The sequence below is a fragment of the Plectropomus leopardus genome, chromosome 16 (genome assembly GCF_026936395.1).
Source record: "Plectropomus leopardus strain MGB_pleo_1.0 chromosome 16, ASM2693639v1, whole genome shotgun sequence".
NCBI classification, from domain to species: domain Eukaryota; kingdom Metazoa; phylum Chordata; class Actinopteri; order Perciformes; family Serranidae; genus Plectropomus; species Plectropomus leopardus.
The window spans coordinates 33,218,276-33,244,518 of record NC_142191.1 but is presented as its reverse complement, the minus strand read 5'-3'; the positions used below and the strand labels follow the sequence as shown (position 1 = coordinate 33,244,518).

Genomic DNA, 26,243 nt, shown 5'->3' with positions numbered 1-26,243 from the left:
CAACGAGACACAGGTGAAGACAATGAATAACCACACACACACACACACACACACACACAGGGGGTCAAGAAACCTCAGATGAAACACGGACAGGAAGTAGGGGAAAACCAGATACCAATTAAAACAGGAAGTGACATACAACACAGACTAGGACCTGACAGATATCTAAATTTGCTCTAAGGTAAAGCAACAAAATTGCTGCACAGTGACAAGGATATGTAACCTCATACATTACGCTGGCAACATTGTGTTTAATGTCACGTTGCAGCAAACAGCAAACTTGCAGTAACATTAGCTTAAGAAAGCTAAAAGCTGCTAACGTTATGGCCAACTTCAGCTTTGTAACATTAGCTCAAAATGTCAGCTGTTCAACTTAGTCTTCGTATTTTTATTGTTTGACAAACAGACATTAGTGTCAACTGTTGCAAAAGGTTATAGTTGCCCACCAACCGCCCACCCAACTGAAAACCATTAACTTAGCTGTAACATTACAAAGAAAGCAAAGTCTGGCTAACGCTAACACCAGTGACCTAAAATAAATATGCTACTATGTTCAAAAGCTGGTTAACTTGTGCAGACCCAGTAAGTAATGTGGGTAATTTTTTCATATGATTTTATATTTTTTTGTTTCAACATTTGTCAGTGGAGGGCCATTGACATGGAGCTTCCCCATCCACCAATTGTTGGTTTGAGTGAACTAAAAGGTCATTTTTGTAGTTATGTATTAGAAATAACTGAAAGTTATGTATTTGAAATAACTGAAAGAACTTTAACTCTGTTGTAAATTGTGGTAGGCTATAATGGTAATATAACTGCAGTTCTAGAAAGACTCTCTGTGGTACTGCATGGGTTACTCAGGATGGTTTTGATAGTTTTGACAACCACAAGCTCTTTAGATCTTTAGCGTTTAGATAAGAGATTTTTGTATCGGCTACTCTCGCCACACTGAAAGTTGACCACAAAGGAAGGTTGTTTATCTCCGCTCCTCAGCAGCGGAGGCAGCTCTGAAGGATGTGGAACAGCTTGAAATTCTAAATAATGATTTATTCAACAAAGATGCGCAGACGTGAATCCCGCAGTGTACTTTGTGCAGGTCTGGTGAGCGGGGCTCGAGCTTTGTCATTTAAAGCGATGAATGCATCTAAACAGTTCCTGACAATCAAAAGAAACAAATAAGGACAAATAACGCTGCTGCATCTTGTGCTCAGGAGGTCTGTTTGGCAGACTCGTAAATGAGGCTCTACTCATGCCAAGAAATTATTCAAGAGGTAGCAACTGTACATGGCCTACTTTTTATGCTACATCTCCTCTGCTGGTGCTGCAACTGTAAGAGGTGATGTACTGAAAGTCGGGCTCTACCAAGGCAGGATTACGGTCCGGGGCAACAACATGACATCAGTCAATGAGATGTTGGTTCCAGGGGAATCTTCAGTGGCTTCCTTTGTGTACACACTGGGAGGGGGCTTCAATGATGATTACCGCTGTAAACCCAAGAGTATACAAATGGTATTTACAGTGTAAGAAGCATGAGTTAATCCTAATCCCGAGCTGTAATTGATTTTTCATAGATGAGATGTTGACAGGAAGACGTTTGACTAGGACGAGGTTTAATCCTTGTCTCTGAAACTGGTCAACAAGCAGGCAGCTGTGTGAGGGGGCCACATACTGTAGTGCAGTGAGACTCAATTTATGGTCTGCAGGCCAAATCTCGCCCCCGATAGGATGCTGTATGGCTCCCAGGCATTTTCTAATACACTATAAAGATATAATGATTCACACTGGGAATTGTTTTTGTACTTTTAATATACATAAGGTGCCAGAGTGCATAAAACAGCATCAAAATAGCTACGCCTCCTTTACGCTACCTTTCCTAAAAATCCCAGAAACATCCGAATGTCCTAGAAATGTCCTGAAATCGTAGAAACATTCAAAAGTCCGAGAAATGTCCTAAAATCCTACAAAATATTCTAAAATTCTAGAAAGATCATAAAATCCTGGAAATTTAAAAACTAAAAATGTCCCAAAAATCAAGAAATGTGCTAAAATTAGTGATGACCAAATGATGCCATGAACTACTTTCTTTATTTTTCTGAGCCCACTACATAGTGCTCTCTGTTCAACAAAGAGTTGAAAGCATTGCCATTCCTTAAGCCTTTTCCTTTAAACCACGAGTGCCATCTAGTTGTCTCAGAAAAAAAAAGAAAATGGTTCATGAGAAAAAAACATCCTAAAATCCTAGAAACATCCTAAAATCCTGGACACGTGCTGTAATCCCATCTCCTGAAATCGTAGGAACATCCTTAAATCTGAAAAATATACTAAAATCCTTGAAACATTTTAAAATTCTAGAAACATCCTAAAATCCTTGAAATGTCACAAAATCCTAAAAACATTTATAAATCCTATAGATATTCTAAAAATATGAGAAATATCTGAGAAACATCCTGAAATTCTGTAAAAGTGCTGGGATAATAGAAACCTGTATGGGGCTGCGACAAGCTGTCATTTAGCCAAAGTGGCCCCCAGGCAAAGCAAGTTTACTGTCCCTGATGTAGTGTCTAATTTTATTGGCACAAATTATGCAAAGGTTTTTTCTGAGAATGTCATTTTTAGAAAGAAAATTGAAGAGTTGTAAAACAAACACGGATGTTTCCCAGAAAAATTCTTAAACATTATAATAATTCTTAACATATGTTTTAATCTGTTATCATGATAACTATAAATAAAGTTTCCCTAGCTTTTTTGTAACTGTAACTTCTCCCTCCACCACTAAGTGTTGCTTAGGCTCTCAGCTCAGCTGCCTGCTTCACCAGTTGAGACTGGAGACTGAACTCTGGTGGTGCATGCTGTGCACTACATACAGTAAGTTTAATAGAAAGAGTATTAAAAACAGTATTTAAAAACATACCTTTGGGATTTTTAACTACTCTGGTAAAATTAATAATAATGATAATAATTTTGTGTCAGTGTGTCTTTGCATCTCTCCAGTTAAGGGGCTAAAATTAGCATGTTGCCATTGATGCCAATCAGAACCAGAAGCGATAAAACTATGCGGTCATTTAACAGGGCTCCTTTGATCTCTGACTTCAAGATATCTAAATGAAAATGGGTTTTATGGATACCCACCAGTCTCTCCTACACAGACATGCCCACTTTATGATAGCCCCATGCAGTTTTTTGCTGTTATTTGATTTCCAATCAAGACAATCTGGTTAAGTATTGACTTGCCTTGTCGATATGGACACCATAACTTTTTTGAAAAGCAAAATAATGGAACTGAAAATGGGACTAAAAACATGATCGATTGCAATTAACAAGGCCTATTGAAAAACTGAAAATGAATTGTACAACAGACCTATTTGTCATATATTATCATGATTTATTATTCCGTACACGCAACATCTTTTGCCCGTCTGTCTGTCTTGGAAGAGGGATTTCCTTAGATGCTCTTCCTGAGGTTTCTACCATTTTTCCCCATTAAAGGGTTTTTTGGGGGAGTTTCTTCTTATCTGCTGTGAGGGTCTAAGGACAGAGTGATGTTGTGTGCTGTAAAGCCCTTTAAGGGAAACTGCAATTTGGGATAATGGGCTTTATAAATAAAATTGAACTGAATTAAAATAAGTCAAGTTATATATCCTAATATGTATGTGCATAAATGGAGATATATCACATTTTTGTATGGGGATGGATATGGAAAATGGATGGATAACTGGGGTTTAAAAGGTGTGTATGTGTGTCACTTAACCCTTCGAAACCTGTGCATTGGTTCCATTTATTTAAAAAATATAGTGAGAAGGCAACAAGTAACTTTACAAGTTATTATCCAAAAATTTGCAAAAAATTAGTTGAAAAGTTACAAGAAAATTACCTGAAACTGAAAAAAATGTATAAATGTATAAATGTATCTGTTAAATTAATTTTAACATATATTTGAAACATAATATTAAACAAAAATGATCATTATTTTAAATCCAGTTTTCTAAACATTTCCCCCTTTTTCAGATTGTTTTTAATAACCCCCCTCTCTTTTTTAAAATAAATTCCTATAATATTTTTGAATTTTGTAGGACATTTCTTGCCAAGTTGGTCATTCCCCTTTTTCTCCATATTGTCAAAAGATACCAAACCAATTTGCTCAGTCTTCAAAGGGTCAAATACCTTGTAAAGGCGTCTGAACGCAGCACATGACTGATGTCCATACAGGTTTCAAAGGGTTAAAGTGGCAGGTTATTCCTGAAAAGAAGAAGAAAATAATAATCAGGGAGCAGTGTGAGGCCTGGTGCTGTCACCCCTCCCTGCCTGGCCTGCACACAGCACTCAGCATGAAGCACAGCACAAGGTGGGTTTCCCCCATTCATGAAGCCAACACTGACTCATCCCCATGCAAGTGCTTATGGTCATTCAGCCAGCAGCGCGTGCATTTTACAGCTCTCATGTTGCCTGTTGCCTCCACTGTTCCTAAAATAACCAGCCACCATCACCCCCTCCTCCCTCCTCCTTCACCCCCGCCACATGGTTACAGTTAAGTACATAAATCAGGCGCCACCGCTGGTGCGCGCGCTGTAGCATCAGACAGGAGGCACACATGCACTTCACACCGCCGCGGCTCGTCGCTGCTACTGCAGCCGCTGCAGCAGAGGAGGCTCCATCTTTCGGAGGCGGAATGGCTTGAGCTCGCACGGCACGGACTCGTCTCGCTCGGCTGATGCGATGCTTCTCTGACTGTCCGCCTGTCTGTATGTGTCCGCGCGTCTTGCCGCGAATTGCTGCAGTGCTGTTTTTCCAGGTGTTGTGGCGTGTGTGTGTGTGTGTGTGTGTGTGAGTGAGTGAGTGAGTGAGTGCGTGTGTGTGTGCGTGTGTGCATGCATGGTGGTGTAATTCTCTTCCGAATTGGACTAAGCCGGGGAACGGAGTCTGATGTCACATGTGCTTCATCGGAGGAGACGGGGCATCTGCGAGCTGGATTTTGTGGAGGATGCTGCGGCAAGTGATACACAGAGGGCTCAAGGCTTCGTTTTACTGGCTGGGCTTATTCGTTAGCAGGCACCCCGTGTTCTTCCTCACCGTCCCCGCCGTACTCACCATCATTTTCGGATCTACCGTCCTCAGTCGCTTCAAGCCGGAGACGGACCTGGAGGTACTGGTCGCCCCGACTCACAGCCTCGCCAAGATCGAGCGGAGTCTCGCCAACAGCCTGTTTCCCATCGACCAGTCCAAGCACAAGCTATACTCGGATCTGCACACCCCGGGCAGATATGGCAGGCTGATCCTGCTCGCCAAGTCCGGGGGGAACATCCTGGAGCTGGCCGACCAGGTCCTGCAGGTCCACAAGCAGGTGTTGGATTTGCGCGTCAATTACAAGGGATTCAATTACACGTTCGCGCACCTCTGCGTGCTGAGCCACAGGGACAAGCGCTGCCTGCTGGATGATATCATCACTATCTTCGAAGATATCAGACAGGCGGTGCTTTCCAACAGCTCCTTCCATAAGGTGCCCGTGAGCTACCCGAACACGACATTAAAGGTGAGATTTGATTGCACGCTGCAGGTCGTTTTGCATGCATGTCAGGGCCTGTACACATACATACACACACACACACACACACACACACACACACACACACACCCTCTCCATCAGCGCTAGTGACAGAGCAGCAGTATGTGAATAGCTGTAGCGGGCTGACCCTCGATGCTTGCCATAATTTCTCAATGAACGCAGAGGGCTTTGGGGATGTGGGGCTGCAGATTGTTACATACATGAGCCTGTGAGGGAACCCTCTCCTTAACGCGCACAGCCGGCTTTGCAGCTTTCACCCTCCCTTATCGATGCAGGTGCATTGATTGGCTGCATATAGCCCCCCCCCATGCCCGCTCTCTGTTCTCACACATAAAAACACACACGCACGCACACACAGGGATATCCTTTTTTTTTTTTTTTTGATGCAGTATCACCTCCAGGGGCGTTTCTAGGATTTGAGGACATTGGAGGCTAATACCGGGCCTCTGTAAGGGGAAAAGTGGCCATTTTTTTCTATTGCATTTTTTTGTGATTTTTAAAAAACTATTGGCAATTTCTTGCTCGACAACGTTTTGCATTTTTATTTCTACAATTTGACTTATTTTTCTTAAAATATATTGTCATTTTTTTCTCTAAGCGATTTTGGCAATTTTCTTTTTTTAATTAGGTAATTTTCTTTTTAATTTTCTTCTTTTGGTATTTTTTTCTCACTCTTTTGCAGATTTCTTTATTTTTTTATTTCTGGTGATGTTTAAAGAAAACAGGCTTTCTAAACCTACTTGCCAGACAAAATAAAAATCCCGAAAATAATTTCACAGTCAGAAACTGTGAAGACATATCGAAACTATCCTTGGATTTTCAGATTTCCAACAGTCATGAACACATCATGTGGGATGAACGCTTCGTGCATTTTCCTCGAGTCACTCAAGGAGGTTCAAGGCAAAATATTTGTAGCTGTGGGGAGGGTAAAAAAACAAACAAACAAAAAAACAGCCGGCTCCCTCCTCTCTGATTAAATAAAGAACTGTCCCTTAGGCCTACGCTATTCTTATTTTTGAAACTATACATACATATTTAGATCCAGGGCTACGTATGTTGGGGCTGAAGCCTCATATGGCCAGGCCTAATGACGCCACTGGTCTCCTCCTTCCCTTCTCCTGGCTGCACATGCCGATATACTCCCTGCCTGAATTCTTTCTCTCAGTTTCTCTGTGACATCTGATTGCAGTTGTATCACGCACACACACACACACACACACACACACACACACACACACACACACACACACACACACAGACACCCACACACACAAACACACTCGTCTAGCATCAGCAACACACATGAAGATGCTGCATGTAGACACTCAGTGGGCCTGCAGATACATCAAGTGCAGCTGTGCTCTGCAGATGGAACCTATGGGGCTGATCAGGTGTGAGGCTTTTTTATTTTACTGAAAATCTGTTGAAGACGTGCATGATAATTTGCCTTTGTTTTTTTTTTATGTTAACAAAGTGCACCAGGGATGAGGTTTTTCTGTAGGCCATTACAAAAGTTAGCATCGTCCTGGTTCCCTCAACAAATAAAAAGTCTATGGAAGAAAACAGGCTCAGTGGTCAGCACATGTTAATTATACCTACATGTTAGAGATGTTGAAATTAATCGTTTCTAAGATGCATCGTGATGTGGATGTGGACAATTCTGCATCATTGCATTGACAGCACATAATAGATTATAGCCACGTTACGCAGTGTTTCCCCTACAATGTTACAGGCCTGGCGGTGCACCAGGCCAACAAGACACCCCACCAGGCCTTAACGTTAGGGAGGTTTGTGCAGGGCAAAAGACACTGTATTTTTTCCCCTTAGGAGATAGAAGCAAACTTACCAACCCTCACGATCTTCCTGGGAGACTGTTTTTTGCCCCAGTATACAAAAGACATTTGTAGTCCATGGATACAGGTTCAAGCTTGTGTGTTTAATTACACTCGGGTGGAGAAAGCACTCTGTCTACAAAACGTAGTGGTGTTATGTACCATAAAAGAAACAAAAGAAGAAGATGGCTGAGATAAAACAGACTGGTGATAGTTCTGAACACCAGGTTATCAAGATGTTGCAGGTCAAAATGCACAAATGCACACTGTCTATGGTGCACAGTCTTTATTGTGTCCTGTGTTTCACTGAACATCCACATGCAGCAGCTGGTTAGAGAGTTAATACTGAAAATGCAAAGAAATTACATATTGTTTTGTTTTACAAAAATACAGACTGTGTGCCAAGTGTGTGTGCACATTTGGATACTCAAGTGCGACTCAGGCTGCACATTCCTGTCCAAACCCAAGTGACTGAGCCCGTCAGTGTTTTCAACAACTGACAAAAATGAGTAGGCCTAATAAAAACAAATTACACACCTGGCTCATCACAAAGCTGACTGATAGATCGCAGCACACTGACAGCACAGTTTTTCCCCACAGTGCCACAGCGTCTGAACAGTCAAATGTTCAGCAGCGGAAAGTCACTTCAGACTTCTACAGAAGACTTTTTTTTAGTCTCAGTTTTAGTCAGACTTTAGATGAAGCTTTATTATTATCTATATTATTAACTATTACAACGCATCCCATCCAGCTGCTCTCAGCTCTCGTTGTTATCAGAGGCGAATTTAGTGATTTGGTGGCCTGGTGCCCCAGCCTAATTGCCTTGCTTTGATTTCACCCATTCTCAACAGTGAATGATGCTGGGATATATAAATATATATGTCACATTATGGGAGAACAGAGCTAGCTGACTGATTAGCCAGGTGCATTAATATAGAAAATTAAGGATGCAATGTATCATGATGCATTGTGGAATTGATTTAAATCAAATTGTTGAGAAGATAATCGTAATCAAATCGAATAGTGAAACAAGTGAAGATGCACAGCCCTACTACACGTTTTGTTCAGCAAGATAATCTCCACAAATGAACACTGTTGGGATTTTTTCAGTGGAATTGCAATTGCCAGAAGTAAAAAGCTATTATAAGGCTATAAGCGAACTATACTATGATCGCACCACCACCAGAAAGTAAAAGCTGTGTTCAGCGGCGTTCGGCGTAATGACGTTCTGTAGTGTCATTTAGCAACTTGATAGAAATCGCCTTTGTCAAGACACATAAAAGCTTCAAAGTTCACAGTGGGGTTTACTGACATATTCGTGCATCATGACAAAATGTGAAAGTCTCCTCAACTTGTGGGAACAACATATATATATATATATATATATATATATATATATATATATATATATATATATATATATATATATATATATATATATATATATATATATATAAAAACAAATTGACTTTGAAATGAGGGAACCACAGATGATAATGAAATGTTAAATTGTACTCTTTACAGATAAAATCGTTTTTTGCTTGTCACTCCCAGGGGCGTTGTTATCCAGGGTTGCAAGGGAAAGGGGCCCTTCTGAAAGCTCTAACCATGAAATCTTTTAGCATTTCAGCACCTTTAGTTCCCTCCTTTCAAAGTCAATGTTTTTTTTAAATGGGTTTTTTGTTAGATGTCATGTCTGACATAAGGTCTGTGGTTTGACTTTTGTTTTGTTCCATGACATAAAATATGTCAGTAAATAACCCAACCACAGACTTTGAAGCTTTTATGTGTCTTAAAAAGGGCAGTTGCTAACAAATGGCTAAAGGAGACTAGAGGGGACTCCACATTTGTGAACATTTCCTGAACAAAATGTTTAATCATAAATGTTTGTTTGCCACAGAGCTTATTTTCTGCAATAATCCAAAATCCAATGGAAAAATCCCATAATTTTACTGATAAGGGAACCAGGGCAACTTGCGGGTTTGTCCTGCAGAAAAACATTGTCCCTGGGGCACTTTGTCGGGAATCATCTCAAAACGCATAGGGCCCTGAACATGGTGCTATGTCTGTGATCACACCACAAGACAAAATCAATGTAATGTTATAGATTCATACAGAGCAACCATCTTATTCAACAACAGTGGACTGTGTTGTGAGGCTTACATCACTATGCACAGTTTCTTCCCCATCTGCCACTCACACCGTAGGCTCAAACTGACACAGGCACGTATTTAATATATCACAGGTCTGCTCTCCAGCATGGCAGCTTGTAACTTCCATTGAAAGCTGCACAGCAGTGTGAGCTATCTAAGCAGCACCAGTGTCTGAGAGGAGTAGTGGAGCCATCCATCTTCCTGCTGCAGACTGTTTGCCTCCTTACACTCAGGTGAAGGGACACTGACTGTAATCTTGGTTTTAGATGACAAGTGGCAGTCAAATATTAGGTCTGGGTATTGATTCAGATTTTCTAAATCGATTTGATTCGATTTACAAGGTCCCAATTCAATTTGAAATACCAGTTTTGCTTGGATATAAAAGAAATTCTATGAGAAATAATGTTGTAAATTTCACAAGGAACCCTCTGACCTGGTGCATTATTATAAAAAATATAGTTTACATTAAGAATTCACCCAAAAGCAGTTATATTAATCATGTACTTTTATTAAACATGATCTGACCAACTTAAATAAAATAATTTAAATTAAATCAAATCACAAGGCAGACAATGCAAATGAGGTGGCTCCAAACAGTTTGTAAACTGAGGACATCCACTTTGCTGCCTGTAACTGTCTTACAAAGCTTTTGTGCAATATATTAGTGGTTGAGGAAAAACAACCAAGACAGAAACAAACATATATTAATTCATAAATAAAAGTAAAGGAACTGAAATAGTGCAACAAGTCAAGTTTTTTGAAACATATTCGAAAAATCTCTTAAAGTGTACACTGTAAGCATACGATGAAATACTGAAAAAAGCCCTCTCTGACAAAATGTGTGGTGAGATTTTATCTTGATTTTAAGGCATTCTCATTCTCTGTCTGATATCTGTCATCTCTTCATCCATTCAGATATTATATATGTATATTCAGTGTATTCAGAAACAAAACAAAGAAACAAATATCACTAAAATATCACTCAAAAATAGAAGTTATGAGGAGTGTTTGAAGAGAGAATTTTTCCGCAAGAAAAGGAGCTGAGCTACATGATCTACATCTTTCGGATGGGACACTGGTACCAGGTACACAAAGGTACCTCTTTACTTGGACAACGCCGCGGACAACATTTACATATATTACTCGCCGTGTGGCTGGTTTCAACTGCCCTGGTTTGTAGGAGGCTCCAGTCATTGTCTATGTAGTGAGCAGTAACTGTCAGGTACGAATCCGTTGCTCTTGATGTCCAACAGTCGCAAGTCAAGGCGACTCTCTCTGCTGACTAAGTGAAGTTGCGATGGTCTGTTTAATATCGACATACATGTTTGGGATTGTCACTTCATTTAGCTGTTTGCGTGTCGGTAAAACGTAGCGCGGCTCCAGAGTCTTAATGAGGCTTCGGAAACCGTCATTTTCAACAACGCTGTATGGTCGTATATCCTTGCATATGAACGTTGTGACAGCCTCGGTTATTTTCTGAGCACACGGAGAGTTCTTGGAGATGAGACTTGGAAATGCCTTCTCCAGGTGGGTTTGTTTCAGCTCCGACGTCTTTGCAGATGTTTCTGGGCGATGTCTTGTTAAATGGTTGCAGAGATTGGTGGTATTTCCACAGTATTTCAACTCCAAGTTGCATATCTTGCATATGGCTTTACTTTTGTCCAACTCATTGCTTTCCTTGTGTGTTTGAAATCCAAAATGCATCCAGACATCTGCTTTTAAGCTTGTTGACGGTGCCTTCAGTGTGCCTGCTCCCGCCATGTTGTTCAACAATGCCCACCTCACCTAGCAAAGACCTCTCACAATATCTCGTGCCATGAAATGTCGCGTGAAATGCTGACCACGCAAGAGTAATTGGGTTCAGGCTGTAGGCTGCTGACGGCTGTGACATACAGCCACGGCAGAGAGGACGGTTACATTAAAATATTGATTTTATGGATTTTATGAATCGATATCAGACCATTTAAAGGAAAATTGAAAAATTGGAAAATTGATTCAAATCGACATTCAATTTTTCTAATCCAGCCTATCAAATATGTTGTTTTCTTGAATAAAGAATGAACAGTATAAAATTCAGAATCTGCACAAAAGCACACCAGTGATAATTATTATTTTCTTACCAATGATATTGTATCCCAACATTAAATTGATAGATTTTATAGTAATTTACTCTATTTATATGCAGTGGTTGTAATTATTCATCCAAGCATTTACCAAATTATAACAGTCATTTTTGTCCTCTTGTGTCCAGTATAATGCTTGATAGAGATTTTATGATTAATTAATTCATTCATTAAGCTGTGGAAATCAAGCTGGGCTTTTCCTTTTTTGATAGTAATGTGGTTGTATGTCATTTCATCACATAGAGAAGAGGTGAGTTGAGGTGTCTGCACACCGAAAATACCTCTCAAAGCTGTTTGAGAGGTATTTTATGTTATCACTTTGACTTCAAGTGCTCACAGTGAACGTGATAACAAACAGTGTTATTTGGTTAAAATGTATGGCAATCATTCTCTTCCTGCAGTGCTGTCAGTATGTTGCAGACAAGCTCAGAGGGGTAATTAGCTAAAGTACACGTACTTTTCTGTCAAAGAGGCAAATGTAACCAACCAAATCCTTACAGAATAGTGCGGACACATTTTTCAAAGCACTCTCCTTCCGAGGTCGCCAAATACTGCTGCTTTTGTAGTGATTTCATCATAGGATCCCTTTGCCAAAAGCAACTTCTCGCGGCAGCATAATACACAGACAGCTGGTGTTAGCTGAGATGAGGATGGATGGAGTCTGTTGCGTCTGCAAGCGGGAAGGGTGGTGGATGGGTCCTGTTTGCTTCCTGTTTTTTCTCACCATACCATTTACCTCCTTCCCCTATCCTAACCATCCGTGTACATTTGTTGACAGTGCAGTGTTGGTTGCAATGTGTTTTTGTTGCCTAAACGTACCATAAAACTTCAAATAGTCCCAATCAGATGCGCAGTACCTTTTACTAACTCATTGTCGCTTCAAATTTTGACAAATAAAGGCCTGTCTCAATTAGAGGCCCAGTCTGGCTGCCATGATGCTTATTTTTATAGTTCTTTGGATGTATAAAACTGGATTGTTGGCTGCCCGCTGAAGCTTAGTTAGCTGCTTAGATCATACATAAAAATATAAATGTTAAAACGTTTGCCAATTTGCACATGCTACACACATAGTTACCTGGCGAGAGTCCCTCAGTTCAGTCATTCAGTTTATTTTACTGAAACCATGAGCACCAAAGAAAACAGTTACACCAGCATTATAAACAAAAGAGATGCAAAAAGAGTATAAATAAACAATTTAAATGTATCTCCATCTTTGCTGAGCAACAGTTTTGCGTGGAAGGGATTAAAAGCCTGTCCAATATAGACACCTGTCCCAAATGCAAGCCTGTTGAGTTCAGTGGTTTAAGCAAAAAATTGCCACAGTAGCTATTAATTTAAGTTTTGCGGCAACCACATGCAGCTTAATCTCACCATGTGCCTGTGTTGCCATCACATTATGTAGATGCAGATTTCCACTGCAACCTGCAGCATGTGACTACTCCAGATGAGAACATTTTGCATATTTCCATTATCTTGCTTGACAACACAACAACAATAGTATCTGCAGTGTTTTCTTTGAAAGAGTCTGTCAACGTCTTGAACAGATTTGCCAAGTAGCTTCAAAGTCAGAGTGTATGAAGTCACAGTGGATGAAACTGTTGCATAAAAAGGTCACATTCTGTGTGTTGCTGGTTGCATCATTTCATTGAAGCTACATCAACACTTGTACAACCAACCCACTGATACTCCTACAATATTCAATTTTCAGTGAACATGTAAAAATTTACAGTGAAATATTTAAAGCCAATGTCCCATTGTTTTATTGTATTTAATGGATGCAGCCTTTCGTCAAATATATATTTCTACATGCCTCACATTTACTTGTAACTAAGGTTGCTCAGAAACAGCCTCCGGCAACATAGCAATAGTCAGTGCTGAATTATCCTGCCAGATCAGTTTCAGAGGAGAATCTTTTCAGTTTTTCCTCTGTCCACATAGCCTGATTGTATTGGGAGGTTAGACAGCGACCATACAACAAAATATCACAACGGTCCATGTGAAAGATTAAGATAATTTTTTTTACACACATCAACAGTTCATCAAAAAAGCACTTTTCCAAAAGAGTCATGCTCCCCAAAGGTGTAATACACCCACATCATTTCAGTAAGCCGATTAAGTTCTCTATTCAGGCTGAGGTGCACCTGTTATGGTGGCACGACTTGCATTTGTATGATTCTGAGGACCTTGCAGTTCAGTCACACACACAGACGAACACAACTTGAGCCTAACTGGTCAAGGATAGTGGATAGTGGTAGGGCACATTCATGTCAACATTCAACTGGTAATCACGACTAAGAGTTCTTTATGATTCACAACATAGCTGTGTGTCTGACCAGGGCAGGAACAGGGACACATATGGAGAGCCATGAGTCTGCAGGTTTTCACTACAGTCAAAATGACAGCAGGTGATTTCAATGATTGCTTCATTAGTGATTGTGATCCAGCTCTGTAATTATTGTCTGCAGAGGTTTCCTCCATGCAGAAATGAACAAACCTGGTACTTAAAATCAGTAAAGACACTGAATAAAACAGTTCTTCTGTAATTATCAGCTTTTCAGGACAGGCTTTGTCAAGATCTGTGAACTTTGTTAAGAACATAACTGACTTATACACTTCAATTTTAAAGATATATTTTTGGGGCTTTTTCAATGCCTTTATTTGATAGGACAGATATAGCATGAAAGGGGGAGAGAGAGAATGGATGAGATGTCGCAACGGGCTGAAGCTGGACTCAAACCTGTGGCCGCTGTGACGAGGACACAGCCTCTGTACATGGAGCGCCTGCTCTACCAACTGAGCCACGGGGCGCCCCAAATACTTATATACAGGTATTTCTGGAAAATATTCTTACTGTTGTCGTCTGTCTTGCTGACAACATTTCGTCTTGACACCTGTTGTGGTTCTGTGTGATTTGGACGTTGTGTTACACCCCTGCTGTCCTCAGATGTGGTTTGTGTGCAGCAGTTGTGAGTCGTCAACAGGGGTGGACTCAGGACTCAGCCATGAGGGGTGCTGATGCTCAGTGAGACGGTGTCAGAAGTGTTGTTTCCAAACTGTGCTGACTGGGGTCTGACTGTGAGGAAGCCCACTAGCCCAAGATAGAGATGGGTGGCCCAGTTGACCCAGTTTTTGTTGGGGAATGATTGTATTGAAGCTGAACTGAGGTCCATGAACTCCTTTCATGCTTGGGTGTTCTTTTTCTCTAAATGTGCCTGTCCTCAGTGGAGTGCAGCGGATATGACGTCTTCAGTGGAGCGATTAGGGTCGTATGCAAAGTGTAACAGGTCAATTGGGGGAGGAAGTCTTGATGTTATGTGGTCCTTGACCAGCCTCTCAAAGCACTTCATCATAATGAGAGTGAGAGCTACGGTGCGGTTGTCAGATGGCACTGCAGCAGTGGTTTGACTCTGCAAACAGATTTCTATGGATTTGATGGTTTTGTGGTGGCGGAAGAAGTCTCAGATGCATATTTAAGAAATGCTTCTTAAAGACGTCACCTTGGGCTCATGGTGACGTCTTTAAATGGTCATTTCTCCCTCATTTATTATTTTTAAGTGATTGAGAAAAGAATTATCCAAACCTGCTAAATAATGAAAAATGTTCTTTTTGTTGCAACTAACAATTCTTTTTATCATCATGCTAAAGAATGCTAGAAACAATTAATGTTTAGCATTTTTGTACAAAAAATGTCAGTCTGTCAGTCTAAAGTCTATCTTTATGCATGCATGTACTCCAGCACATTGGCATTATCATTAACTCCACTCCAACATGAATTCCAGTTTCCCTTGCGCTCGGCACTCTCCATGTTCCTGAATCCTTCTCTCCGTCTGCCCGTTTGACAAGCTGTCTGGGCTAATTCATTTGCCTGACTTCTTATGGCTCATCCTCCTCTTTGATGTCACAGCCAGGGTTTATTTCTGGGCTTGTTAAATACAGACAGTCTTCGAAAAAAAAAAGAGTCCTACTTTTTGCTGAGCTGAACTTTAACTGTGTTCCCAGGAGACAATTCTTAAAATATATAATTTTTGTTTTGCTCTGTCTGCTGTTTTTTCAGATGTGTAGTCTATTTTAAACTGTCAGGTATTACAATACTAAAAATACATGACACAATAGGATAAAAAAAGACAGCAAATGGAGCTTCATGAACAAACTGGACAATTCCGAATTATTAAGGAGAACTACATCTAATACAGAACTTGATATCGCTACCACAGTTCAGATATGCAGCATGCTAAGGAGTGTGAGAAATGTGAAAAAAACCTACCAGCTGCTTTACCACCGGCAACGACATCACTGTGCTGATGTCTGATGCTTAATTAGAGCTGGTTGATTGCTAGGTGACATGCCAAAGTTGTTACAGCAACAGATTGGACATACGGCAATGCTTGTATTCGATTATCTGCTGCCAATAGGGACCAAATATCAGAGTTTTCCCTGATAACACAGTTTGTTTCAGGTCATACAAACTTCTGGTTTCCAGTTGCCCAAAATTTATACATTAACATGTTGAAATTGGAAGTCCCTGAACAGCCATGGTTGAATAATACGGCAAATAGCATCACAAGATCTCAACTTACAGAATTATCTCAAGATGTTGGGTTCAGTATATTAAAAGCATCAGCTGAACAGTTAAAATCACCCATATTTTTCAATTATTGGTTGAATGTTCATGAAATTTGGTGCACACATTGATGTTTTCCTCAGAATGAGTTTTAGTCACTTTGTTGATCTCTTGACTTTTCTCCAGCATCAATTTAAAACTTGGACCTGATGTTTGTGACCAAATGCCTGCACAAAACAATCATGTTCCAATAAGTCTTAGCTGCACTTTGTGTTTAGTGCTAAACGTATGTGGTGAACATAGTAGCATTATATCCTCTCAGCATCAGCGTGATGGCATTGTCGAATCAGCGCTGTGCCTAGGTGCAGCCTTATAGAGCCACTAGCATGGCAGTAAACTCTAGTTTTGTCTGGTTTAATGAAATATAATCAAGATATGTATTGATATGGACATTAACAATTAAAAAATAAACTTGTCAGTGGTCATCCGGTGGAAATAGAATGTAACAGAGACAGTGTTTGTGTGGTGCCTCTAATTTATTGGCATTTCTGTATGCGGGGTGCAACTAATCCATCCTGCTTACCCGGGGTCAGGTCGCGGGGGCAGCAGCCTAAGCAGGGAAGCCCAGACTTCCCTCTCCCCAACCACTTCGTCCAGCTCTTCTTGGGGATCCAAGCTGAGAGACATAGTCTCTCCAGTGTGTCCTGGGTCTTCCCCGGGGTCTCCTACCGGTGGGATGTGCCCTGAACACCTCACCAGGGAGGCGCCCGGGAGGCATTCCAATTAGATGCCCGAGCCACCTCATCTGGCTCCTCTCAACGTGGAGGAGCAGCGGCTCTACTCCGAGCTCCTCCCGGATGACTGAGCTCCTTCCCTATCTCTAAGGGGGAGCCCAGCCACGCTATGTAGGAAGCTCATTTTGGCCGCTTGTACCCGCAATCTTGTTCTTTCAGTCACTTCCCAAAGCTCATGACCATAGGTGAGGGTAGGAACGAAGATCGACCGGTAAATCGAGAGCTTTGCCTTTCGGCTCAGCTCCCTCTTCACCACGACAGATCGGTGTAGAGTGCACATGATGGCAGACGCCACACCAATACTCCTGCCGATCTCCTACTCCATCCTTCCCTCACTCGTGAACAAGACCCCGAGGTACTTAAACTCCTCCACTTGGGGCAGGATCTCCTCCCTGATCTGGAGAGGGCACTCCACCCTTTTCCAGCTGAGGACCATGGCCTCGGATTTGGAGGTGCTGATTCTCATCCCGGCCGCTTCACACTCGGCTACGAACCGATCCAGTGAGAACTGAAGGTCACGGCCCAATGAAGCCAACAGGACCACATCATCTGCAAAAAGCAGCGACCCAATTCTGAGGTCATCAAACCTGACCCCCTCAACACCCTGGCTGCGCCTAGAAATTCTGTCCATAAAAGTTATGAACAGAATCGGTGACAAAGGGCAGCCCTGGCGGAGTCCAACCCTCACTGGAAACGAGTCTGACTTATTGCCGGCAATGTGGACCAAGCTCTGGCACCGGTCGTACAGGGAATGGACAGCCCGTATCAGGGGGTCCGATACCCCATACTCCTGGAGAACCCCCCACAGGACTCCCCGAGGGACACGGTTGAATGCCTTCTCCAAGTCCACAAAGCCTATGTGGACTGGTTGGGCAAGCTCTCATGCACCCTCAAGGACCCTGCCAAGGGTCCAGAGCTGGTCTACAGTTCCACGACCATAACGAAATCCACATTGCTCCTCCTGGATCAGAGGTTCAACTATCCGGCCGATCATAGCACTGCAAAATCTAATGGATGGAAGTCATGGATGGCTGGTTGGACAAAATGTCTGACACATGAGATCACCACTGGCATGCTGGTTTTTAAGCTACTAGAACCACTGGCTGTAGCTTAGGAGATAGAGTGGGTTGTCTGCTAATCTTAAGGCCGCAATTTGATCCCCGGCTCTTCCAGTCCCCATGTGCAAGTATCCTTGGGCAAGATATGGAACCCCAAATTGACCTCGACGGCTGTTCCATCAGTGTGTGAATGTTTAAAACCTCAGTAGCAGGTGGCACCTTGTATGGTAGCCCTGGCCAATCGTGTGTAAATGGGTGAATTTGACTCGTAGTGTGAAAGCAGAGTGGTTGAAGGTGCAAGTTGCTTTTAACAATGTTGTTTTTAACCTTAATCTTTATTAAGTAGTTTAGTAGACTGAACCTAACCAAACAAGCACAGAGGTGGCTCATCTCAAAACATGAAAACTTTTTGTTATAGTAATTTTTTGGAAGGCACTGTGTCATCCAGGTCATAGTGCCACCAGATCAGACATCACTCCAATAGGTTGTTTTGGAAGGCATGACAATGACCAGCTTTTTAATCCAGTTTAGAGGATGTATGGGATATTTTTGGTGCATGACAGCTGCCTCTGTCAGATGTAGATTACAGGCTGCTTTACCTGATTACCTGACGCCTTCTAATATGGTCTGTTTTGTCAGACGAAGCCATTTTGTTTTACTAAATTATTCAGTATGATTATTGTGTCACTGTTTTCTGTCATCCATTAGCTGTTATCTGTAATGCCTGTGTACAGGATATGATGGTATATATATGTTTCTTTGGGCAACACTAGTGCTTTTTTTTCTGTCAACTCACGTCAACTTGTAGAGCTGCATCGATCTCATTCATGTTTATTGCTATTTCTGTGTACATTTTTATGTTGCCATGTTTCTGGCTTCGGCACAGGAAGATGATATTTTTAAATCTTGCCTACAAAGCTCTTATTGGCTGGATTCTTTCCCCAACTGGGAGCCAGGTGACACAATACTAGACCCGTTTGAATCACTTCAGAATTAGATAAGGAGATATTAATATTACAGGATGAGAGTGTTCCTCTCTTCTTCATCCATATCTCAAGACAGCTGGCTTAAAATATCACGAAGAACCACAAATGTGTGCTTGGTGATCACATGGCTGTAATCAAGATTGTGATTTGTCTTGATCAGATTTGGTGCAGCTTATTGTTTCAGCCCATTATCCTGAGATACCAGTCTGATGTCTCAAGATAATGTGATAATTAGCTTGTTATCTTGGGACAAAAAGGGAGCTTATACTAGAGCAAGTATGGCTGCTCTGGGCTTCCATAGATAAAAGCTTTGATGGTCAAAATGGAAATATATAACAAGGCAGAGGTGTGGTCTTTCTGCACTGCATTTATTCTATGACTAATAACATTGGCTTTGACGAGATCAAGCGTCTTGTTGCCTTCACGAGAGGGCAGTGAAATTGAGTGCTGGGCTGAATTAAGTTATTGGGTAGTTTCGGTCGTGTGCCGCATGGCAATGTCAAGCTAAGGTCAACCCTTGTTTTACACACCCCGTTCTCCTTAATAAATCATAAAATTGGAGGTGAGAGTGGCGGCGATGAGGCAGCGGGGATGTGCAGCTGATATGCAGAGGGAGCTCTGTGACAGTTTGAATGCTGCAGCAGAGGAGGGGATGTGATTGGAGGATGGGAGAAGAGACGAGGCACAGCAACTGACTGATGGGGTTTGCTATACCTTTACAATAAAATTGAGAATCTTTCAATATTTCGAATTTGGAACATAACAACTCCAACACAAAACTTTGTCTAAATGCCTTTAGCAAATAATTTTTAAAAAGAAACTTTAAACATCATATACAGTGAGTTCCCTGCAAGTCCTTTTTAATAAAGAAAAGCGGAAACTTAAATTAAAAATGAATAAATAAAAATCGCTCCCTGATGTTTCACAAAGTAAAAGTTTCTACCGACATTACGCTTTCTTTGCACTTTTTAATTAATTAGTTTGATCTGCAATCATTAAAATAAAATGCTGATACAGATAATTGACAAAATGCCAGATTTCAGCCCAAATAATCGACCAAGCTGATAATCTGCTGACCCCTAGTTTAAAGCTGATTGAATTGGTGTGCACATATTGTAGCGCTGTAGGGATATACAGTCAAATTGTCTGATATAAACCATTGTTGTTTTGTCTTTGAGTTATCAGGGTTATTCAGAGGGGAGGTCCCCTCCTGGTTGACACTGCATTGCTGAGGGCTGAACACTCTTAAAACCTGGAGCCAAAAGTGGGACTGACTACCCAGGGCCCCAGTGGGGAGGGGGCCCTTAATGGGCCTGAAATAAAAATTATTTTTTTATTCTCATTTTTTTTCTCGCTAAATCATAACTGCAATAAGTTAACTAAAATTGTCTGAATAAACAAACAAACAAACAAACATTCAGAAATCCTTTCTGGAAAAAATGTGGAGTCCCTCTCAGAGGCCCCTCTCACCCCTTCTAAATGCGCAAAATGGTTTAGTCCGCTCTGCGCCGGTCGACTCGATTGATCTGTCAGCTGTCCGTCAAGCCTGAGAGTGAGTGATGTTATAGGTTGCAGCACCATCTCTCTCCCTGAAAAAAAAGTCAGAGTATCAAAAAAGGAAAGAAAGAAAAACGAAACAAAGGAAGCAAGCTGAGGGAAAACAATTTTTAATGACTTTCTTTCAAAAGAAAGTTGGGCATAACTTTCACAGTTTAAGAATGGTTTAAGCTAATACCAGCAATTTAGACTCAAAGCAGTAGGCCAGCAGGAGTCTCACTTGGATTGTATTTGCATTTTATATAAAAGTTTATTGTATTCATAAATTACTCAGCACTGTAGGTAACATATCATATCACATTATATTTATAAATATAACCTCGTGGTAAAGTCAGTCAACTTGTCACCCCCAGGGCCCTGAGGCATGCAGGTAAAATTGTCGCCGACCCCTCTGACTCTGGACGCAGACTTTTTGAGACCCTCCCCTCTGGCAAGAGGCTGCGGTCCATCAGGACCAAAACCTTAAGACTCAAGAACAGTTTCTAGCCCCACTACTGTCACCATCATGCACATCAGAAATACTCTGCCCCCCTCACAGGCTCTAATCCAGCCCCAGAGTCTGAAAACATTACATTAATGTTATGCTTAATCAGTTTTTATGCGTTGGACTGGATTTCTTGACATGGACACTGTAGGTCAACTTAATTATTATATACTTAAGGTATTTGCACTGTGACTATACTTACTATACCGAAAAATTTTATAATCCCTCCATTGCACCTTTTGTACATACTTTTTTGTGTCTTTTATATTCTATTTTGTTATTTTATATATTTAAATTGCTTCTATGTTTTTTATCTTATGTTCTATTTAAATTCATTATTTTGTTCTTCCTTTATCTTAATTGTTTTGCACCAAAACACCAAGTCACAGTCCTTGTATATGTAAATGTACTTGGCAGTAAAACTAGATTCTGATTCTGATTCTGATTCTTTGGAGCGATATTTAGCTAATTTCCCAGTGAACTAGTTTAACATATTTGATATCAGCGGATTCATTACAGTCTCTAGATTTGTATGATTCAACTGACTTTGCGCTAGCTTTAAAAGCTAGCGTGCTAATGCCCTACAAACATGTGTATTCAATTTCAAGTAAGATTATTTCCATTTGTATTAAAGAAGTAAACGGAGAACAGAGGAGAATAATTCCAATTTTAGGGTCATAGAATCACGTGTAGATGAATCTGATTGAAAGTAAACTGTAGTTTTTGGAGTTTTTTCACTTTGAGGGGTTAGATTATACAAAATAATCAATTTTTATTCATTGTAAAGGCAATTGTAAAGGAAGCTGGGTTTTTTTTGTTGGTATTTTGAGTTCAGGTGAACATAAAGGCCTCTAGTGGTTGTCAATTGTCTACTCCAAACTAACAGCAAGGATGTGAATGTTAAAATGTGTATCTGTGTTTGTAAAAATAAATATCAGATCTTGCCGAAGAAATATTAGATTAACTCTTGTGATTATTTTTTTCAGGGGTGTAAAACAAAGTTATAGTTATTTTTTGTTTTTAATGGGTCATTGGGTAATACAGGTGTGGTTATAACAATTGTGCAAGGTTGGCTTGGGCTGTGGTGATCGGGCCCAATGAGGTATGTTTTCATGGGGCCAGGAATTCCCCTGCTGCCATGTCATGTGGGGGATTTGGGTTTTGTTAGTTTTGCTTTGTATTTGTTTGTAAAGGGTGGCCATCTTGGTTACCTGGTGTGTGTTGTTTGGTTTGGCCAAACCCCTATATATGCTCCCTCTTGTATCACTGTGACAGGTCAGTGTATTCAGTTAACCCTTTAAAACTGGAGCAAATTAGCTGATTTCTTTCAAAAACATGGGAAGAAGGCAAATGAGCAATGAAAGAAGAAATGAACCCAAAATTATATAAAAAGAACAAGAGAGTAGTAAGAAGACAAGAAAATGATCTGGGAATGCTGTTAATAGTTTTTTTTTCCCTTCACGTTTTCCGTAGGTTTTTAGAAATATTTGTCGAACTTTTTTTTTTAACCAAGTTGCTCGTTGCTTTTTTTCCTCATGTTTTTGAAAGAAATTGCACCAATTTGCTCAGAGTTCAAGGTTTGTGAAAGCCGTCCAAAAGCAGCACAAGAAAAGTGAGGTTGCTCCAGGTTTTAAAGGGTAAACATCCTGTTTTACATACAGCTATGTTGCGTTGACCTCTTTAACGTTGTTAAATTATTGATTTACAATGTTTCTTGGGGGAAGAGAGGGGATGGCAATTCCTAAATTCTATTTGAATATTCAGTTCTTACATATCCTGTTCTGAATTCAGTATTTTAAAAATAATTTAACAAAGGAGCTATTATCTAGTTATGATAAAGAACATATAAGGAATATTGATGGTTGTTTCTCCTCTCCTCCTCTCCCATCTGTCACATCCATCTTTTCTCTGAAAGCTCCAGGGCTGTTACTTTTCACATATTGCTCAACTTCTCACAGAAATCTCTCTCTCTCTCTCACACACACACACACACACACACACACACAAAGAAAACAAAAGCTTGAGCATTTTCTAAAGCTTAAAGCGCACAGACAGTCTGCAGGTGATATAAAAATTGTCGCCCTGATTATGTCTCAGTATTCACTGTGTGACTCTGCATGTGTTTCAGCGCTGCACACAGTTGAAGCTAGAAATACTAAATATCCATGTTGGGATATGTAGCAAGACTTCCTCTTGTGGCAATATTTTTATGCACTGGAGGCAAATATTATACACTCACCGGCCACTATATTAGGTACACCTTGCTAGTACCGGGTTGGACCCCCTTTTGCCTTCAGAACTGCCTTAATCCTTCGTGGCATAGATTCAACAAGGTACTGGAAACAGTCCTCAGACAGTTTGGTCCATATTGACATGACAGCATCACGCAGTTGCTGCAGATTTGTCGGCTGCACACCACATCCCAAAGGTGCTCTATTGGATTGAGATCTGGTGACTGTGGAGGCCATTTGAGTACAGAGAACTCATTGTCATGTTCAAGAAACCAGTCTGAGATGATTCGAGCTTTATGACACGTTATCCTGCTGGAAGTAGCCATCAGAAGATGGGTACACTGTGGTCATAAAGGGATGGGGATGGTCAGCAACAATACTCAGGTAGGCTGTGACGTTGCAACGATACTCAATTGGTACTAAGGGGCCCAAAATGTGCCAAGAAAATATCCCCCACACCATTACACCACCACCACCAGCCTGAACCGTTGATACAAGGCAGGATGGATCCATGCTTTCATGTTGTTGACGCCAAATTCTGACCCTACCATCTGAATGTCGCAGCGGAAATCGAGACTCATCAGACCAGGCAATGTTTTTCCAGTCTTCTGTTGTCCAATTTTGGTGAGCCTGTGCGAATTGTAGCCTCAGTTTCCTGTTCTTAGCTGGCAGGAGTGGCACCCGGTGTGGTCTTCTGCTGCTCTAGACCATCTGCCTAAAGGTTCAACGTGTTGTGCATTCAGAGATGCTCTTCTGCATACCTCGGTTGTAACGAGTGGTTATTTGAGTTACTGTTGCCTTTCTATCAGCTCGAACCAGTCTGGCCATTCTTCTCTGACCTCTGGCATCAACAAGGCATTTTCGCCCACAGAACTGCCGCTCACTGGATATTTTCTCTTTTTCGGACCGTTCTCTGTAAACCCTAGAGATGGCTGTGCATGAAAATCCCAGTAGATCAGCAGTTTCTGAAATACTCAGACCAGCCCGTCTGGTACCAACAACCATGTTCAAAGTCACTTAAATCACCTTTCTTCCCCATTCTGATGCTCGGTTTGAACTGCAGCAGATCGTCCTGACCATGTCTACATGCCTAAATGCATTGCGTTGCTGCCATGTGACTGGCTGATTAGAAATTTGCGTTCACGAGCAGTTGGACAGGTGTGCCTAATAAAGTGGCCGGTGAGTGTATATGAAAACATACAGGCGCTCAAAACAATTTCAGGAGAAAATGGCAACCTTTAGTTATGTTTTGGCTCTTTATTTACAGGACAGTGCCGTTTTGTGTGCCCGAAAACTGAAAGATTTGAAAACGCCACCATTGTTGTTGTAAAGTAAACTGGCAATAAGGAGTTTCCTCTGACAACGGGGACTTTTTGGACTCGTGCATTACGGTCTCAGTCAGTAGCTATGCACGAGTAGGTGGACAACAACAACAATGGTGGACTCCCGAGTGCTGTTTGTGCTGCTCACCCTCCTTAAGTTAACAGCGCTTCTCCGGTAAAGTGTAGATTTACTACTTACATGCACCGACTACTAAATCCACCTTTACGCCGGTGAAAGTACACGTGCATACACATACAAATGTTGGTGCTTTGTATGTTTACATCTCACTGCTCTGCAGAAGGAAGTGTATGTGCACGTTTTGTTTCATCATAAAATCACACCGCCAACTACTGGCTTGGCATGTATACTACAGCGTTTTTAGTTGTTTTTGCGGATCCATGTGCACAGTGTTTGTTTTCAAAACGTCTAAATGCTGAACTTTTTTGAAACAATCCACAGAAAACGATACTGTTTTCTGTGTATCATTTCTGTGTAAACGTGGTCTAAGTCTGTTACCATATTGACTTTCCAGAGGCACTACTTCACGGTCCCACTGGATAAAGGGTAAAAGTGAACAGAAGAGAAAGACTGGGAAGAATAAGAAGAAAAAACAAAACCCCACAGAGTAAAAAATGGCAGACAGCAGCAGAAAACAAATATGAGGCTGCATCCAGAGTTTCCGCTGGGTCACAATGCCTCCTGAAATGAAGCCTCGTGAGCCATTTACTTTATTTTCTGAGGCCACTAGATGGCACTCTTGGTTTAAAGAAAACGGTTCAAGGAATGGCAATACTATGTGCTTTTAACTCTATCTTGAACAGAGAGCACTATCTAGTGGCCTCAGAAAATAAAGAAATTGCTTTATTAGGCTTCTTTTGACCATCATTTCTTCCTGTGTGCGTGCGTGTGTGTTACAGAGCCCACAGCCTGTTTTTTTTATTTCGGTGCTTAGAGATTAGAGAAGCGCTACTCAGAAGCAGCTTAGCTGCTGCTCACCTGTGGTACATGTAAAGAAATGAAGTCTCGTTAATTTCAGCAAAAATAGACAGTAAACATGGAGTTTCAATGGTCATACGGACGTTTTACCTCCTTTGATTACAGTTTCAGTGTTTCCTCCCATCTTAGACATAAAGAAATACAAATGTTTATGTATCTGTATTACTTAAGCTGTCTTGTCTGCATTTCAAAATAAAAGCTCTCTGACAATGTTTCTGGCGACAGAATCCTATCTGTTGATAATACAAGGTTTTTTATTGTGAAATATTTGCTAGACCGTGTTGTTGACAACACAGTGGCTTACAGGGCTCCATAAATGAGTGGAGAGTGTGCTTTAACTGTGGATATACAGACGTTAAAGCAGCAGGCAGCTCTGCAGCAGAATCACAGTACCTCTACAACTGTTTTGCTTTCATGCAGTTTCACCTTTTGCCAGTTTATGCCCTTTTAACATTGGAATATTTTATCTCTGTGTCAAAGTCTGTGAGACTGGCTCCTCACTGCAGTCAGTAAAAACACAATTATTGCTTTTTGCTTTTTGAGGGGTATTTTTTTACTTACGTATGTTGTCACAGATATCATGATGTA

General features: G+C 41.0%; 1 protein-coding gene and 1 long non-coding RNA gene across 2 annotated transcripts in view; one reads left to right on the top strand and one right to left on the bottom strand.

The window, feature by feature from the left end:
- Window positions 1-735: 735 nt before the first annotated feature.
- Window positions 736-5,210, bottom strand: LOC148186984 (uncharacterized). The gene is made up of 3 exons (XR_015779126.1): window positions 5,083-5,210; window positions 4,159-4,233; window positions 736-1,481 (listed from the first exon to the last, which is right to left on the bottom strand). It is a non-coding gene; the product is annotated as an uncharacterized LOC148186984 (long non-coding RNA).
- The window catches only part of ptchd4 (patched domain containing 4), a 77,207-nt gene continuing 55,550 nt past the window's right edge, over window positions 4,587-26,243 (top strand). The window contains exon 1 of the mRNA XM_042503864.2: window positions 4,587-5,524. Coding sequence (XP_042359798.1) covers window positions 4,925-5,524 — 600 coding nt within the window. The 5' untranslated portion in view covers window positions 4,587-4,924. The remainder of the gene's footprint in view (window positions 5,525-26,243) is intronic.